Genomic DNA, 14,223 nt, shown 5'->3' on the forward strand with positions numbered 1-14,223 from the left:
GGGCTTCAGAACCTACCCTTTTGGACCTTGCAGGGAGCCAGAGATTCTGCCCAGAAGCCACTGGGAGGCCAAAGTGAAGTCGGGCAGGAAATGAAAAGAAAAATGAAATTCTTGATACCAGAATATAATTAACACCCACCGTCCCAGAATAGTTCACATCTGCTTTCTGGTTTTGCTCTTGAAAACATATTTATATTAGTTTCATCCCAAACTCAAACCTCAGATGTCCCCACCCAACCCTCTGAGGTCTTGGACATGTGACTTTGGCTCTGGGTCCCTTCTTCCATGAGGTAAACAGGGGGAACCAGATCTCTAAAATCCTTTCTAGACTTTTAGGTCCCCGTTGTGATCCATTTTAAGCCACACTGTGGAGTGGCCAACATCAACATAACCCAAAAAGCATTACCTACGTTACTGTATCTATTCACGAGTCAGGGCTAATGCCAAATACCTCTCCTCCAGTTTCAGGCCCCCGGATCTCAGAAAGCTCCCCTCTCTATGCTCCTTATTCTGTCCGTGTGTTGAGCTCACTTCCTAGCTTACTCATTGCCGCCCCAGTGACTGCATCTGGCTCACAGTTCTGCCTTCAGAGCCCACAGAAATGCCCACTCAATGGCTTTCACCCGCCCAGCCCCAACCTCCTAGTATTTGCAGTACGTTTGCTCTCCTAGGACCGCGTTAGTTGAAGAGGGCGCCGGGTCGCTCCTGGGGTGTCGGAAAGGACCCCGGCCACACGATGCCTTAGACTTGCTGGGGGTGAGGCCACGGAAGCCTTCTTTCAACAAGCTTGCCGGGTGATTTTAGGCATAATCGTCTGAAATTCGCTGCTCTTTCAACAACTTCGTTAGCGTTGTGTGTGTTTTTATTTAAGGAAAAAGGGTGTTTTATTCGAGATATTTTTTTAAACCAGGAATATAAAAGAAAAAAGTGGGCGGGGTGGAGAGGGTCGTTCAAAGCTCTAAGGTGCAGGAACCTGGCACCCGCTGGTGCTGTCGGCCCATCTCAGCCAAGAAGGAACTCCTGGAGAGAAAAGAAAGTCTGGGGCGGGGGGGCGCCCGACGACGCCCCGGGAAACCGTAGAAAGGTCGAGAGTCCGTCGGGTGGCCACGGCCCTCGGGGTCGCCAGGCTGAGAGCCGTAAGGGACCAACCAGGCCTGCGCAGCAGCAGATTCCAGGCTCGAGCTTGGAGGCCCCAAGCAGCCCCGCCCCTCCTGTTACCTTGGTAACAGCGGCCGGCCCGCAAACAGCGTGGCACGAAAAGGTGGGACTTCCGGCTCTGGGAACCAATGCGCATGCGGAGGCCGGCCAGTCACAGGGAACTTCCTGTCACGTGATCTTAAAAAACCACTAAAAGTTTCTAACTCCGAGGTCACGTGCCTCCGTTGCCATTAGCAACCAGAGGCTTCTAAACAGCCCGCCCGCCCTCCGCGGCCGCTGCGGTCCAACCTCCTTGGTGGTCCCGGGTTTGGCGGGGCTGCGCCTGGCCTCTCCCGCTCCTCGAGGCCGCTCACTCCGGCCGCCGCCATGGTGAGTAGCGGCCCGCCGGCACCGCGCCGGGAGTGGGCAGTGGCCGGGGCTGGAGACGCGGAGCGGGGCCCTGCAGTGATGGCGTGGCCTGCGGCGGGTTTGAGCCCGCTTCTGGGCCTCCTTGAGGAGGGGAGGCCGCGCCGGGTGCGGGGCGCAGGTGCCTCAGCCGTAGCCCGTCCGGCCTGGTCCTGGCTGAAGAAGCCCTGCCAGGCGGCCTCGCTCTGCCGCGTGGCGTGCGTTGCTCCTCGCCAGGTCCCGCCGCGCAGGCGGACGGCGAGGAGAGCTGGCGGGGCTCGCTGCCGGCAGGATTCTCACTCGCTTCCAGAAACTCCCAAGTTTTTACGCGCACACACACCCTTTGACAGCATAAACAATTATGTGTCGAGGAACCGAGGAGGGAGAACGTGGTTGAATCCAGCTTTCCGATGTGAGAATGACTTTAAGAGTCCAAGCCTCCCATTTTACAGCCGAGGGAACTTGGGTGACATTTCTTGAAAAGAGGCCCCTGTATGCGAAAACAGTGTAGCTGTAAAATGAAAAAGCATTTCAGTAATCTTAAGCTCATAGTTGTCAAGCTGTCATCTGGTTTAAAATCAAGACCAGCTAATGGCTATGTCAAAACCAAATCTAATGCATAAAGCTGTATTTAGAGGAAGTTAAGTTGAGTTGCTGTAATAGAAATCTAGAAAACAATGGCTTAAAGAATACAGAGGTTAGTTCCGTCTCTCTCACTTAACAGCCATCTCTGCTCATCTCAGGTGAGTGGGTCAGTGCTGCTCCATGAAGGCCTTTAAAGGTACAGGTCCCTTTCATCTTGCTGCTCCCCCAGCCCCTAGGGCGGTGATGGCGAACCTTTTGAGCTCGGCGTGTCAGCATTTTGAAAAACCCTAACTTAACTCTGGTGCCGTGTCACACAAAGAAATTTTTTTATATTTGTAACCAGAGTAAAACAAAGATTTATATTTTTGATATTTATTTTATATATTTAAATGCCATTTAACAAAGAAAAATCAACCAAAAAAGTGAGTTCGAGTGTCACCTCTGACACGCGTGTCATAGGTTCGCCATCACTGCCCTAGGACATGGTTGCTGTCTGCAGGTTCAGGCTCATCACCGCCTCCTCCAAGGGTCAGAGAAATGGGGTGTGGCAAAGCCCTCCCCCCCACACCCCCATCTTCAGGCCCAGGCTTTGGAAGTAGCCCTCTTCTCTTCTTCTGACATCCATTGCTGAGAAGTAGGCGTGTGGTCACCCCTGACTGCAAGGAGGGCTGGGAAGTGTTCCCTGGTTGGACAGCCATGCACCTGGGAAGAAGGGAACTGGTTTTAATGGCCATCTGGCGTCTCCACCACAAGATGGCCTGTGTTTTCATTGTTGGTTCCTTTGTTACAGTTTCAAGACTAACAAAATACTTCTATCTCTTTCAGGCAGAGTTGGGCCTAAATGAGCACCATCAAAATGAAGTTATTAATTATATGCGTTTTGCTCGTTCAAAAAGAGGCTTGAGACTCAAAACTGTAGATTCCTGCTTCCAAGACCTCAAGGAGAGCAGGTATCCTGGTGGGAACACGGGTCCTTCTGGCAGCCCATGTGGGGAGGCTGTGGTGGAGGCCATGCAAGCCACTGCCGGGATTATCGTGGTCCGTTACCACTGAGAGCAGCTACATAGCCACATGGGTGTGTGAGACTCAAATTGTGGTGGGAGCAGTCTGTTCTCAAACCTGCACGCATAAGGGGTTGCAATGGGACCATGGGCATGTCACCTCTGCCTCCTGCGTCTGTGTTTCCATCTGCAGAGTGAGGGGATTGAAGAAGTTGGCCCCAAAATTCCCTCCTATCTCAAACACTGTCTGTGGGAGATGAATTTTTTTAAAATGTATTTTATTGAATTTTTACAGAGAGGAAGGGAGAGGGATAGAGAGTTTGAAACATCAATGAGAGAAAAACATAGATTCAGCTGCTTCCTGCACACCCCCTACTGGGGATGTGCCCGCAACCAAGGTACATGTCCTGGACCGGAATCGAACCTGGGAGCCTTCAATCCGCAGTCCCATACGCTATCCACTGAGTCAAACGGGTTAGGGCGGATTTTTAATGCTATTGATGATGATGATGATGATGATGATCACTTTTATGGAGGAGTCAGTGGTCCATGGAGTTTTAACTGAGAGAAGTTAGATTTTTTTTTTGTTTTATTTTATTTTTAAGTCTCAAGAATGGTGGGAGAAGCAACATATAATTATCATTGATTTCCTCATAGGCATTTACTACTATGTGAATAGTTCCTACAATTATTGAAATGCTAGATAAATAATAGAAAGAAAAGAGAAATTGTAGAGAGCACCTGGGAAGGCACATGAGCTGATTGTCGACTGAGTCCAGTGACGTTGGCAGAACCACGTCCTGGAAACACACTGTGCCAGATGCAGGTGTGTTGTCAGCCTGACCCTTAACTCAAGCACCAGGAGGTGGGTTTCATTATTTAAGTTCAGCCAGGCGCAAGGAACGAACGCAATTATCCGGGCTCAGCCAGGAGTGACAATTACAAAGAAGCCACAAGAATGAAGAATTGCCGCTTGATCCTTAACCATGATTTCACATAATTCCCTTGGTTTAAACTCTAGTAAAACTTCCTAGAATCATGCTGTATAATAAACAGTGTATATAATAAACGCGCTGCACCAGTTCTGGGTCACTGTCTCTCCATCAGAGGGCAGCTGTCCCACCCGGTCCCAGCTTTCCCTACTGTCTCTGTGTCTGTCTCTTTCTTTTTCTCAATCCCCTGTCGGCCCTACTCAGGACTCGTCATCGCTCTGTAGCTGTGCTGGTTGCGGTAAAGAGAGAATACTTAATAAGAAATTACTTCCTCCAGGTGACTTTTGAAATTACTGTGACAATACGAATTTCAGTGAAGAATAAAAAGATTTTTAAACTGAAAAATTAAAGAAAAAAGTAAATAATTTGGGGGAATGTCTCCGAGCATGTACTTGTATTAAAGGATGGCCACATTTGAAGAATGAGCCACAATTTAATCGCTTAAATAGACATCAAAATTTAATGCAGCTTAAGTTATTTTTAATCTGCTTTATTAATAAAGGGGAAGGCTCCCAGAGAGATTGTCACAATAACCTGTCATCCCCTCCATGTCACAGTGCAGGTTTCTTTTATTGTGTAAATGGTTTTTGTTGTTCATTCAGAAGTTTGGGTTGTTGCATTGCAGGCTGGTGGACGAGACCTTCACCATAGATGAAGTCTCCGAGGTTCTGAGCGGGTTGCAGGCTGTGGTTCACAGCGAGGTGGAGTCGGAGCTCATCAACACGGCTTACACCAACGTGTTACTCCTGCGGCAGCTTTTCTCGCAAGCTGAGAAGTGGTACCTCAAGCTGCAAACAGATATCTCTGAGCTTGAAAACAGGTAATAAAATTTATACCTGCAATTATGACAATAGCAGCCCAAGCATGTTCTTAAAAGTTAGTGAATGTCTTCTTGGGCAGGTGCGCAAGAAAATTCAGGCTGGGCAGTGGCAAAGCATGGGTCTTGGGTGTCACTTGACGTCCTCTTCAAAATTCTCTGCTGCTACTGTTCCTGGGCTTTAGAAACGTTTGAAATTGCCTTTTAGGCTATTGCTAACTATGCCTTACAGTATATTTGGTAGCCTGATCAGCATTACAATAAACCTTTAGAGATAGATCAACTAGACCTATCTTTTAAATAGGAAATGTAAAAAAATGTTTATAGTCCAAACATCATCAAAGAGCTCATTAATTTTTTAAAAATCGGCAAGCTTGAAACATCCTAAGAAGTCATGCAGAAATCAGGAAAGACTGACCTCTGACCCTGGGGCTGTGACCTAAGCACAGCTGCAGCTGGTGGGCCACGTGGAGAGTGTGGGCCACACGGTAGGGCCTGCGGTAGGGGAGGAAACCATGAGTAGGTTACTGGCGAGTAAACGAGAAGCTGACTGGGAAGGCGCTTGGACGGGCAGTGACTGCATTCCCGCCGAGGCGCTCACAGCATCGGCGCTCACTCCCCTTTACAAAGGAGAGGAAGCAGTCGGGCGGCTCCCGAACCACTGTCTCTCTGGGACTGGATCGACTTTTCCAGGTGGCTCGCGCTGCTGCAATCCCATCTTTGTGAGGTTCCTCTATGAAAATCAGTTTGTCTTTTCTTGAACATCTACTAGCTAATGATGCATATTATAGGATAAGCTCCCTATAGCACCGCAGAAATAGAGTTGCCTACAAATTTCAGACATATTTGTCTAACGTTGTAGTTCTAGCGGTTAACAGGGTACACTCAGTGGGTGGCAAGTCCTAGGTGCTATGGCTGACTCAGGGTTGAGGCCTTGTGCTTGGACGGTGACCGTTGGTAACTAGATATTACCCTGACATGGGGAGGTGTGCCTCTTGCTCTCTTTTCCCAGCATGTGGGAGATTGGTTCCGGCGATTGTATTCTTATGTGTGTGATTTTATTATAAATTCACTTTAAATAAATGTTTTTCATATTTTCTTTTTGTCATCTAGGGAATTACTAGAACAAGTTGCAGAATTTGAAAAGGCAGAATTTACATCTTCTACTAAAAAGGTAATTTTTGGTCATTTTAAGTCTGTGCCTTAATAGCCAGTATTTAAAGTCCCCAAGTTACTCCGGGCACTCAGAGGTGAAAGTGAGAGCCCTCAAGGTAAAACTTTCGATTTAAGAGCAGGATTGAAAAACTGTCTCAGACTTTCAGGCAAAAGAAGAAAAGTTTTGTAAATAACTGTGAAAGCCTGTTTTTGTCCACTATCTCTCACACAACACACACACTCCCTGCCGTCCACCTGACTCCTGCCATATAAACTCTCCACTCCCATGATGCAGAGCACAGGCATGTCCGCCCACCTGTGCGCACATCCTGGCTCTGTCACGCTAGAGCTGCGTGACCTTGAGCAATTCACCTGAAATGGCTGAGCCTCGTTTTCCTCGTCTGTCATGTGGAGATCATACTAACAGGAGCTACTTCTCTCTTTAAAAAAAAAAAAAAATATATATATATATATATAATTGGTTTTTTTTACAGAGAGGAAGGGAGAGAGAGAGAGAGAGAGTTAGAAACGTCAATGAGAGAGAACATCGATCAGCTGCCTCCTGCACCCTCCCTACTGGGGATGTGCCCGCAGCCAAGGTACATGCCCTTGACCGGAATCAAACCTGGGACCCTCGAGTCCGCAGGCTGACACTCTATCCACTGAGCCAAACCGGTTAGGGCATACTTCTCTTTTTAATCCTCGTCATTTGCAATGACTACTTGTTGCCCCATAAAAACCCCCAAAATGCTGCTGAGAGGAACCTGTGAATATACACATACAAACAGTTTCCCAGGTATTCCTGTGGAACACATTTCTGCCTAAGACATTTCTGGGTCAGAGGGAATGGATTCTTTTGTTTTTTGTACACATTGCTACAGTGCCAAGTAATTCTTCATCTGCAGTGTAGTTGCCTAAGTCCTCATCAGTATTACAGTTTTTCCCAGCATCTGGGTTCATGCAGAAATCTGTTTCCGCTCCCAACAGGTTAAATGAAAGGGTCATTTTGGGTCATTTTCAATCCCAGTCGTGAGATGCCAGGGTTTGTACCTGCTCTGACTTTAAGCACCTTCCCTCCTTTCCTTCCATCTGTATTTTTTACAAAAGATATGGGAGGATGGGTTTCATGTTTGTCTCCCATTTGTATTGGGCCCTGGGAACCAAACCCACGCGATTCCCCTCGCCCAAGGAGCTGACTTCCCCGTGGATGTGCCTACACAGCATCTCCATTTAGAAAGTGCAAGCGCTCCATGATCACACGATACATTCCGTGCTGGTTTCAGTTCGGTTCCTGTATTTCATTTCAGCCCATCATAGACATCATAAAGCCAAAACTTGCTCCACTTAACGAGGGAGGAACAGCAGAGCTCCTGAACAAGGTAATGTTGCCATCATTTTGTGGGGCGCAGATCCTCTATTCCATCCTCTCCTTGCCTGCACAGCTCTAGAGTGGAGACCCTGAGGAGGAGGAGGCTGGGTCAGGGTTTGGTCCACAGAGAGAATTAGTCTGTTGTTGTTTTACTTAATGGTACCGGTGGGCCAGAAGAGGGCATACTTACTTTATCTAGCAAGTCTGAAGCAGCTCTTTAAAAAAAAATGTTTTTCAATTACAGTTGACATTCAGTATAATTTTATATTAGTTTCAGGGGTGCAGCATAGTGGTTAGACATTTATGTACTATACAGAGTGATTCCCCCGACAATTCTGGTGCTCGCCTGGCCTCACGGTTATTCCAGTACCGGTGAACATGTTCCTGCGCTGTGCTGTACATCCCCACTGAGCCGCGCTCGTTGCACTTGCTCATGGGGGAGTGAAGAGCATGGCATTTTGGACATCATTTATTGATGGGCATTTGAAATTTATAATCTGTGCTAACGGAATTTTGCTAGTACTGAGAGGTTTATAAAAATTAATTACCAATATACAAATAAATATTTTTCATGATTCCTGTATTGTCAACATTATGTTAGATCTTGTTTGACAAAAAGCAGTCCAATTCCTGGCCTTTTACCCTCAAACACCTCCCAGGCTCGTTGGAAGGGGGAACAGGGATTCTGGAAGCTGAGAGAGGGAAATGCTAGTTGTTGCCACAGGTGCCACCGGGCGGCAGCAAAGACGCAGGGGTGAGTGTCAGAGGAGGACAGACTTGGGGCAGGCAGGCTGAAGAGGAAAGACAGGTTATGGTCAGAGGGAAGAGAAGGGCGTGGTAGGCAGCACAGGGAGGAGGCTGGCAGGATGGGGCTGGCAGCACTCTGGTGCAGTGGTGCAGGGTAGGCCGAGAATAGATGGGAGAATAGACAGGATCAGGTAGGTGAGAGATGGCAGGGAGGGGCTAGGCAAAGGCTAAGGGGGAGGCTGAGAGAGTCTGAGACGTGAGAGAAGCAGCTAGGAGTCTCAGAGTCAACGGAGACTCCAGGTGCCGCGGCCAATGCGCTGGGGAAAATGGGATGTTACCTGTAACCAGGGCCTGCAGGTTTTTATTATCTACTAGGGGCCCCGTGCACGAAATTCGTGCACTGGGTGTGTGTGTGGGGGGGGGAGTGTCCTTCAGCCCAGCCTGCCCCCTCTCACATACTGGGAGCCCTCAGGCGTTGACCCTCATCACCCTCCAATCGCAGGATTGGCCCCTTGCCCAGGCCTGATGCCTCTGACAGAGGCGTCAGGCCTGGGCAGGGGACCCTCATTTCCCCCCATCACTGGTTCTACCCCCAGCCCAGGCCTGATGCCTCTGGCCCAGGCATCAGGCCTGGGCAGGGGACCCCCAGACCCCCCCGATTGCTGGCTCTGCCCCTTGCCCAGGCCTGATGCCTAGGCCAGAGGCGTAGACCCCCATCACTCTCCGATCGCCTGATCGGCCCCTTGCCCAGGCCTGACGCCTCCGCCAGAGGTGTCAGGCTTGGACAGGGGACCCCCATCTCCCCCCAATCACTGGCTCTGACCCCCGCCCAGGCCTGAGGCCTCTGGCCCAGGAATCATGCCTGGGCAGGGGACCCCCATCTCCCTCTGATCGCTTGCTCCACCCCCCGCCCAAGCCTGACGCCTCTGACCCAGGCTTCAGGCCTGGGTAAGGGGACCATCATATCCCCCCAATCCCCGGCTCCGCCCCCCACCCAGGCCTGATGCCTCGGCCAGAGGAGTTGACCCTCATCACCCTCCGATCACCAATCACCGGATCAGCCCCTTGACCAGGCCTGAGGCCTCCGGCAGAGGTGTCAGGCCTGGGCAGGGGACCCCCAGCTCCCCGTGGTTGCAGGCTCCGCCCCTGCCCAGGCCTAACGCCTCTGGCCTAGGTGTCCGGCCCGGGCAGCGGGGACCCGCAGCTGCAGCGGCCCCGCGATCGTGGGCTTCGCTTTAGGCCCAGGCAAGGGGCCCCTAGCTCCCGGGACTGCCAGCTTCGACCGTGCCCAGCTCCCATCGCTGGCTCCACCCCTACTTCCTGCTATCACTGGCCAGGGCGGAAAAGGCACCTGATTCTCCGATCATGGCTGGGGGGCAGGGCAAAGGCGGCCCCAGGGCCGCCTTTGCCCTGCCCCCAAGCTCTTAGCTCCCCCCCTGGGTTTCCAATCACTGTCAGTGGCAGGGGGCTTCTTCCTGCTTTCCCTTTCGCCTCCCTGCATTGTGCCTACATATGCAAATTAGCCGCCATCTTTGTTGGCAGTTAACTGCCAATCTTAGTTGGCAGTTAATTTGCATATAGCCCTGATTAGCCAATGAAAAGGGTATTGTCGTACGCCAATTACCATTTTTCTCTTTTATTAGTGTAGATTTTAAAATGAAACAAGTAATGTCAACTATTAAAAATTCTTTGGCTGAAATAACACAACTTTAATTTACTCACAAAGGAAATTTTAAGGCTTCAAGAAGAGAATGAGAAACTGAAGTCCAGGCTGAAGACCATCGAAATGCAGGTACCTGAGAATCACGCTAACGAACCCTGAGAGTTACTTACAGGCTCATCCTGACCGTGTTGTGTTCAAACTTGACTGCAGGCTATGAACGCGCTGGACGAGAAGTCAGAGCTGGAGAGGGCGCTGCGAGACTTACAGCTGGACCAAGGCAACCAGAAGGTGAACTAAGGCAGCTCTCTCACGTTGGCTAAACAGAGTTATGAACTGAACATTAAGTCCTCATTACTGTTCCTCCCCCACCATCACCCTCACTCCCCTGCTGTTGTGCTGCACGGGGACCTCCTGGTCCAGGAAAAGCCAGTGAGAATGGCACCCATCACTCTGCCCTCCAGGGCCAAAGACACATACACAGCTCACGTGTCCCGAGAGCTCATTAGCATACAAGATATATATATATATATAGTTTTAAATACATATTTTTGTTGATTTCAGAGAGGAAGGGAGAGGGAGAGAGAGATAGAAACATTAATGAATCATTGACTGGCTACCTCCTGCATGCCCCACACTGGGGATTGAGCCCGCAACCCAGGCATATGCCCTGACTGGGAATCGAACCAGTGACCTCTTGATTCATGGGTTGATGCTCAATCCACTGAGCCACACAGGCGGGTCATAAATAATTTTATTATTTTTCCATGTGTATCATTTAAACTTCTTCACCAGGATTTTTTAAACTTCAAAATAAAACCTGTTTGCCATCCCAGCACTGAGGCGCACAACCCTGTCACATGTAGAATCTCACCTCTGTCCTGCTCCTCTTCGGAATCCCCGCAGTTCATAGGTCATATTTTACGTGTTTGGAAGTCAGTGAGCCTGCACTCTGCCATGTGCAGGACACCGTGCACTGAGGGCTGAGGGTGAACAAGGGAGTGGGGGCTGGCAGCGCTGGGAGCCAGGGTACTGGCTGGGGAGGGAAACTGGTGTGCACCTGTAGCACCACCTGCCTTCACCTCCTGTGAAGGTGAATCACTGTTTAGGGCGTCAGCATGACTTACGCTCACATGTGTATTTTCATAGGATTTTATAAAGGCCCAAGACTTGAGTGACTTGGAAAACACAGTTGCCGCTTTAAAGAGTGAGTTTCAGAAGACACTCAGCGACAAGACAGAAAACCAGAAGTGTCTGGAGAAGAGTCTAGCGACGGCCAAGCACGACCTGCTCAGGGTTCAGGAGCAGCTGAGCATGGCTGAAAAGGTCCGATTTGTCTGTGAATGTCCATGGGGTGGTGGGTGCCGTAGAGAGAAAGTACTAGGCGAGCGCTGGACAGCTGCACATTCACATTTCCTCTAGGTGTTGACCAGTATGTGTTCTAAAGGTCATCATTTCTGGGCACTGAAATTCTTCCATCTTTGGTCTTAAAATATCTGTGATAATAAAAATCTCCTCTCCTTCTGTCATGTGGTTGAATATTCCACTTGCCCTTCCTGCCAGTCACTCCTACAGCCTGTCAGAGGGATGGGTGACTTTTTTTTAAGGATTCTATACCTTTAATTTGTAAGAATTTGGGAGCAAAAATTTAAGTAATTTAAAAATCCTGAAATATGACTCTACTTTGGGATTTGGAAAAAGATCGTGCTTGTTTCGCCTCAAATTACTTTACTGTTTCAAATACTTTTCCCATGTCTAGGGCAGGGGTCCTCAAACTTTTTAAACAGGGGGCCAGTTCACTGTCCCGCGACTGTTGGAAGGCCGGACTATAGTTTAAAAAAAATATATATGAACAAATTCCTATGCACACTGCACATATCTTATTTTGAAGTAAAAAAAACAAAATGGGAACAAATACAATATTTGTATTTGCATGTGGCCCGCGGGCCGTAGTTTGAGGACCCCTGGTCTAGGGCATAGCATGCTTGAGTGATTTGCTAACATTATGTTTGGAGAGACATTACTGTTTTGTTGGCTTGTCATTTGAAAGAATATTTTTAAAGTTTGGATATTCTTAATTTTATATGAGTATGTTTTTTAAAGAAATCCGAAAATAATATAAGCAGAATATTAGTAAAATTAGAGCAAAAAATATACACTTTCATCAGATTTGTTCATTCCTTCCTTAACTACTTCTTAGTAGTGAGCTGGCATTTTTCACTGTGCAGGAATTAGAGAAGAAATTCCAGCAAACAGCAGCCTACCGGAACATGAAAGAGATTCTAACCAAGAAGAATGACCAAATCAAAGACCTGAGGAAAAGACTGGCAAAGTAAGTCGTGCCCATCTGCCTCGGGTTTTTCTCTCTGCTGGGTCGATGTCTTTTCTTCATTAAACCTAAGCTTGTGTCCAGAGAGGTCAGGCCGGTGGGCATTGCTCTACCATTTAGTCCGAAGCCTGCATCTGAGACCGCAGAGGAGCTTTGGCCTGGCCTTGTCTGTAATGCCCACCCGGGCTTTTAGGTCCAGCCAGTCCTATAGACTCGCCCACGACTGCTCTAGGCTACTCTTGGCAGTGGATTCAGGTAGCAGGATCTCAGGTGGGAAACAGCCAGCTGGCAGGGCAGCATTGGGCATTTCTCCTTCACGGTGTCCTTGCAGCATCCAAGACCTGGTCGTACTGTGCCCTCAGGTGACAATTTAGGTGCAGGAGAATGGGATTCACGCAGATGGATGCCATGGCCAGCATGGCTGAGAAGTCCATGCTCACAGAGACCCCCGTAGGGACAGTGCAGTTACAGGAACTCACCGTGCAGAGGGCGGTCTCAAGTCGTGGCGCCCACCACATACGTGGAGTTTGCTCACAGTTCTGGTCCAGATGGAGTCTACTAATCAGGGCCACTTTTGTCATCAGCAGTTTTGTCTGCAAACTCCGCTGACATTATCTTTATCAGGGTTCCAGGGGAACAGAACTAGGAGGTGAATCTGGGCTCGTTAACCCTTTACTCGCTTAGCCATACCAGCTAGTGGTGTGGATCTGAATGTAGATAATGACTGAATTTCTATTCTGCCATCACGGATCTAACTGTCAGATACAGAGGCTTGAGTCTAAAGGCATCTTAGTGGTTAGCCGGTCCGTTCTGCCTGCTGCAGGAAGCCCCTCCCAGTCCCCGCATGCCTGACTCTGCCTCAGCCGTACCGATTTTTAGGTAATTTCCACACAAAGGTGGAATATTGGCGCTAGATGAAGGTAGACCTATTTTCTACAATGTCTGCAAGTTCCATCTTATTCTAACCACTTGTTTGCATGTAACTAACATTTTTCTATATCATGTTGGTTTTTTCTCTTTAATGCTCAGGAGCCCAGGTATAGAGGACAGTTAGGTTCAGGGCCTCAGGGCTGGTAGACTTAAAGTGAGAAATGCAGTGTCACTGTGTAGTCACTGGAGATGTTTCACGTCAGCTCATCTGGTAACAGTGACAACAAGAGGGCATCATGATGTTATGCTCTTAAGTTAATGGGCATCTCTTTCCAGATATGAACCCGAAGATTAAAAGCTGAAGGTCTCATCCGGAAGCTACCGGAGCGTGAACACCAGCTGTTCTCACCTCAGGCATGTATTTTGGAGAAGTTTGTTGTATTCCCTCTTTACGTTTCTAATGTTTAGACTTTGCTCCGGCTGTTTAAACTGGAGTTCCTGTTTTCAGTTGCCTAAGGACAGACTGGCTCTGGCCGTTGTCCCAAACCCCCCTCTGCGGAGTGCTCCCGGGCCTTGGCTCACGTGCACTGAGTCCCTCACGGTAAAGAGATGTTTAGCGGGAAGAAGGGTCCCAGCCTTTGCAATCCTCTGAGGAGAACCCCCTTTTAGCAAATGTTAAAGCGAGCAATCTCCCTACCTGTGCATTCCCAGGGTAAACACAGATACAGAGTTATTGAAGACATTACAAATAAACCTTATTTTTAAAATGAAACCTAATTCATTTTCTCTATTTGATCATCAAGAAATATATGAATTAATTGGAAATGTAAATACCACCTATTATAGGCAACATTTTCACGGATTATAAGGGAAATTAACAGTGAACGAGATAATTTACTAGTAACTTCTGCGGTCACCTCCATGCTGTGTTTATCGACGGAGGTTCGGACTTTTTTGCAGCCCAACTTACCAAGAAAACTGATGGAGAGGCCAGGTGCTCCCTGTCCTTCCACAGCTGAGAAAGTGTCTGGGCTCCACATAAATGGACAGTAGTCCCCCCTTATCCACGGTTTCACTTTCCATGGTTTCCGTTACCGGCAGTCAACCTCAGTCAAAAAATATTAAGTGGAAAATTCCAGAAATAAACAATTGATAA

General features: G+C 48.6%; 1 protein-coding gene across 1 annotated transcript; it reads left to right on the forward strand.

The window, feature by feature from the left end:
• The first annotated feature begins 1,365 nt into the window (after positions 1 to 1,365).
• On the forward strand, positions 1,366 to 13,834 carry LZTFL1 (leucine zipper transcription factor like 1). The gene is made up of 10 exons (XM_059664315.1): positions 1,366 to 1,527; positions 2,953 to 3,077; positions 4,746 to 4,940; positions 6,051 to 6,111; positions 7,400 to 7,471; positions 9,935 to 10,000; positions 10,082 to 10,159; positions 11,018 to 11,194; positions 12,097 to 12,200; positions 13,404 to 13,834. Exons 1-10 carry the CDS (start codon positions 1,525 to 1,527, stop codon positions 13,420 to 13,422), a joined length of 900 nt encoding a protein of 299 aa, XP_059520298.1. The 5' UTR covers positions 1,366 to 1,524; the 3' UTR covers positions 13,423 to 13,834.
• Positions 13,835 to 14,223: the final 389 nt, after the last annotated feature.

The sequence above is a fragment of the Myotis daubentonii genome, chromosome 14 (genome assembly GCF_963259705.1).
Source record: "Myotis daubentonii chromosome 14, mMyoDau2.1, whole genome shotgun sequence".
Taxonomy (NCBI): domain Eukaryota; kingdom Metazoa; phylum Chordata; class Mammalia; order Chiroptera; family Vespertilionidae; genus Myotis; species Myotis daubentonii.

What these genes read in the sequence shown, in the direction of transcription:
- LZTFL1 (XM_059664315.1), top strand. An exon ending in ATCTCTGAGCTTGAAAACAG is followed by an intron (nt 4,941 to 6,050) that starts GTAATAAAATTT and finishes TTTGTCATCTAG; the next exon opens with GGAATTACTAGAACAAGTTG. An exon ending in TGGACCAAGGCAACCAGAAG is followed by an intron (nt 10,160 to 11,017) that starts GTGAACTAAGGC and finishes GTATTTTCATAG; the next exon opens with GATTTTATAAAGGCCCAAGA.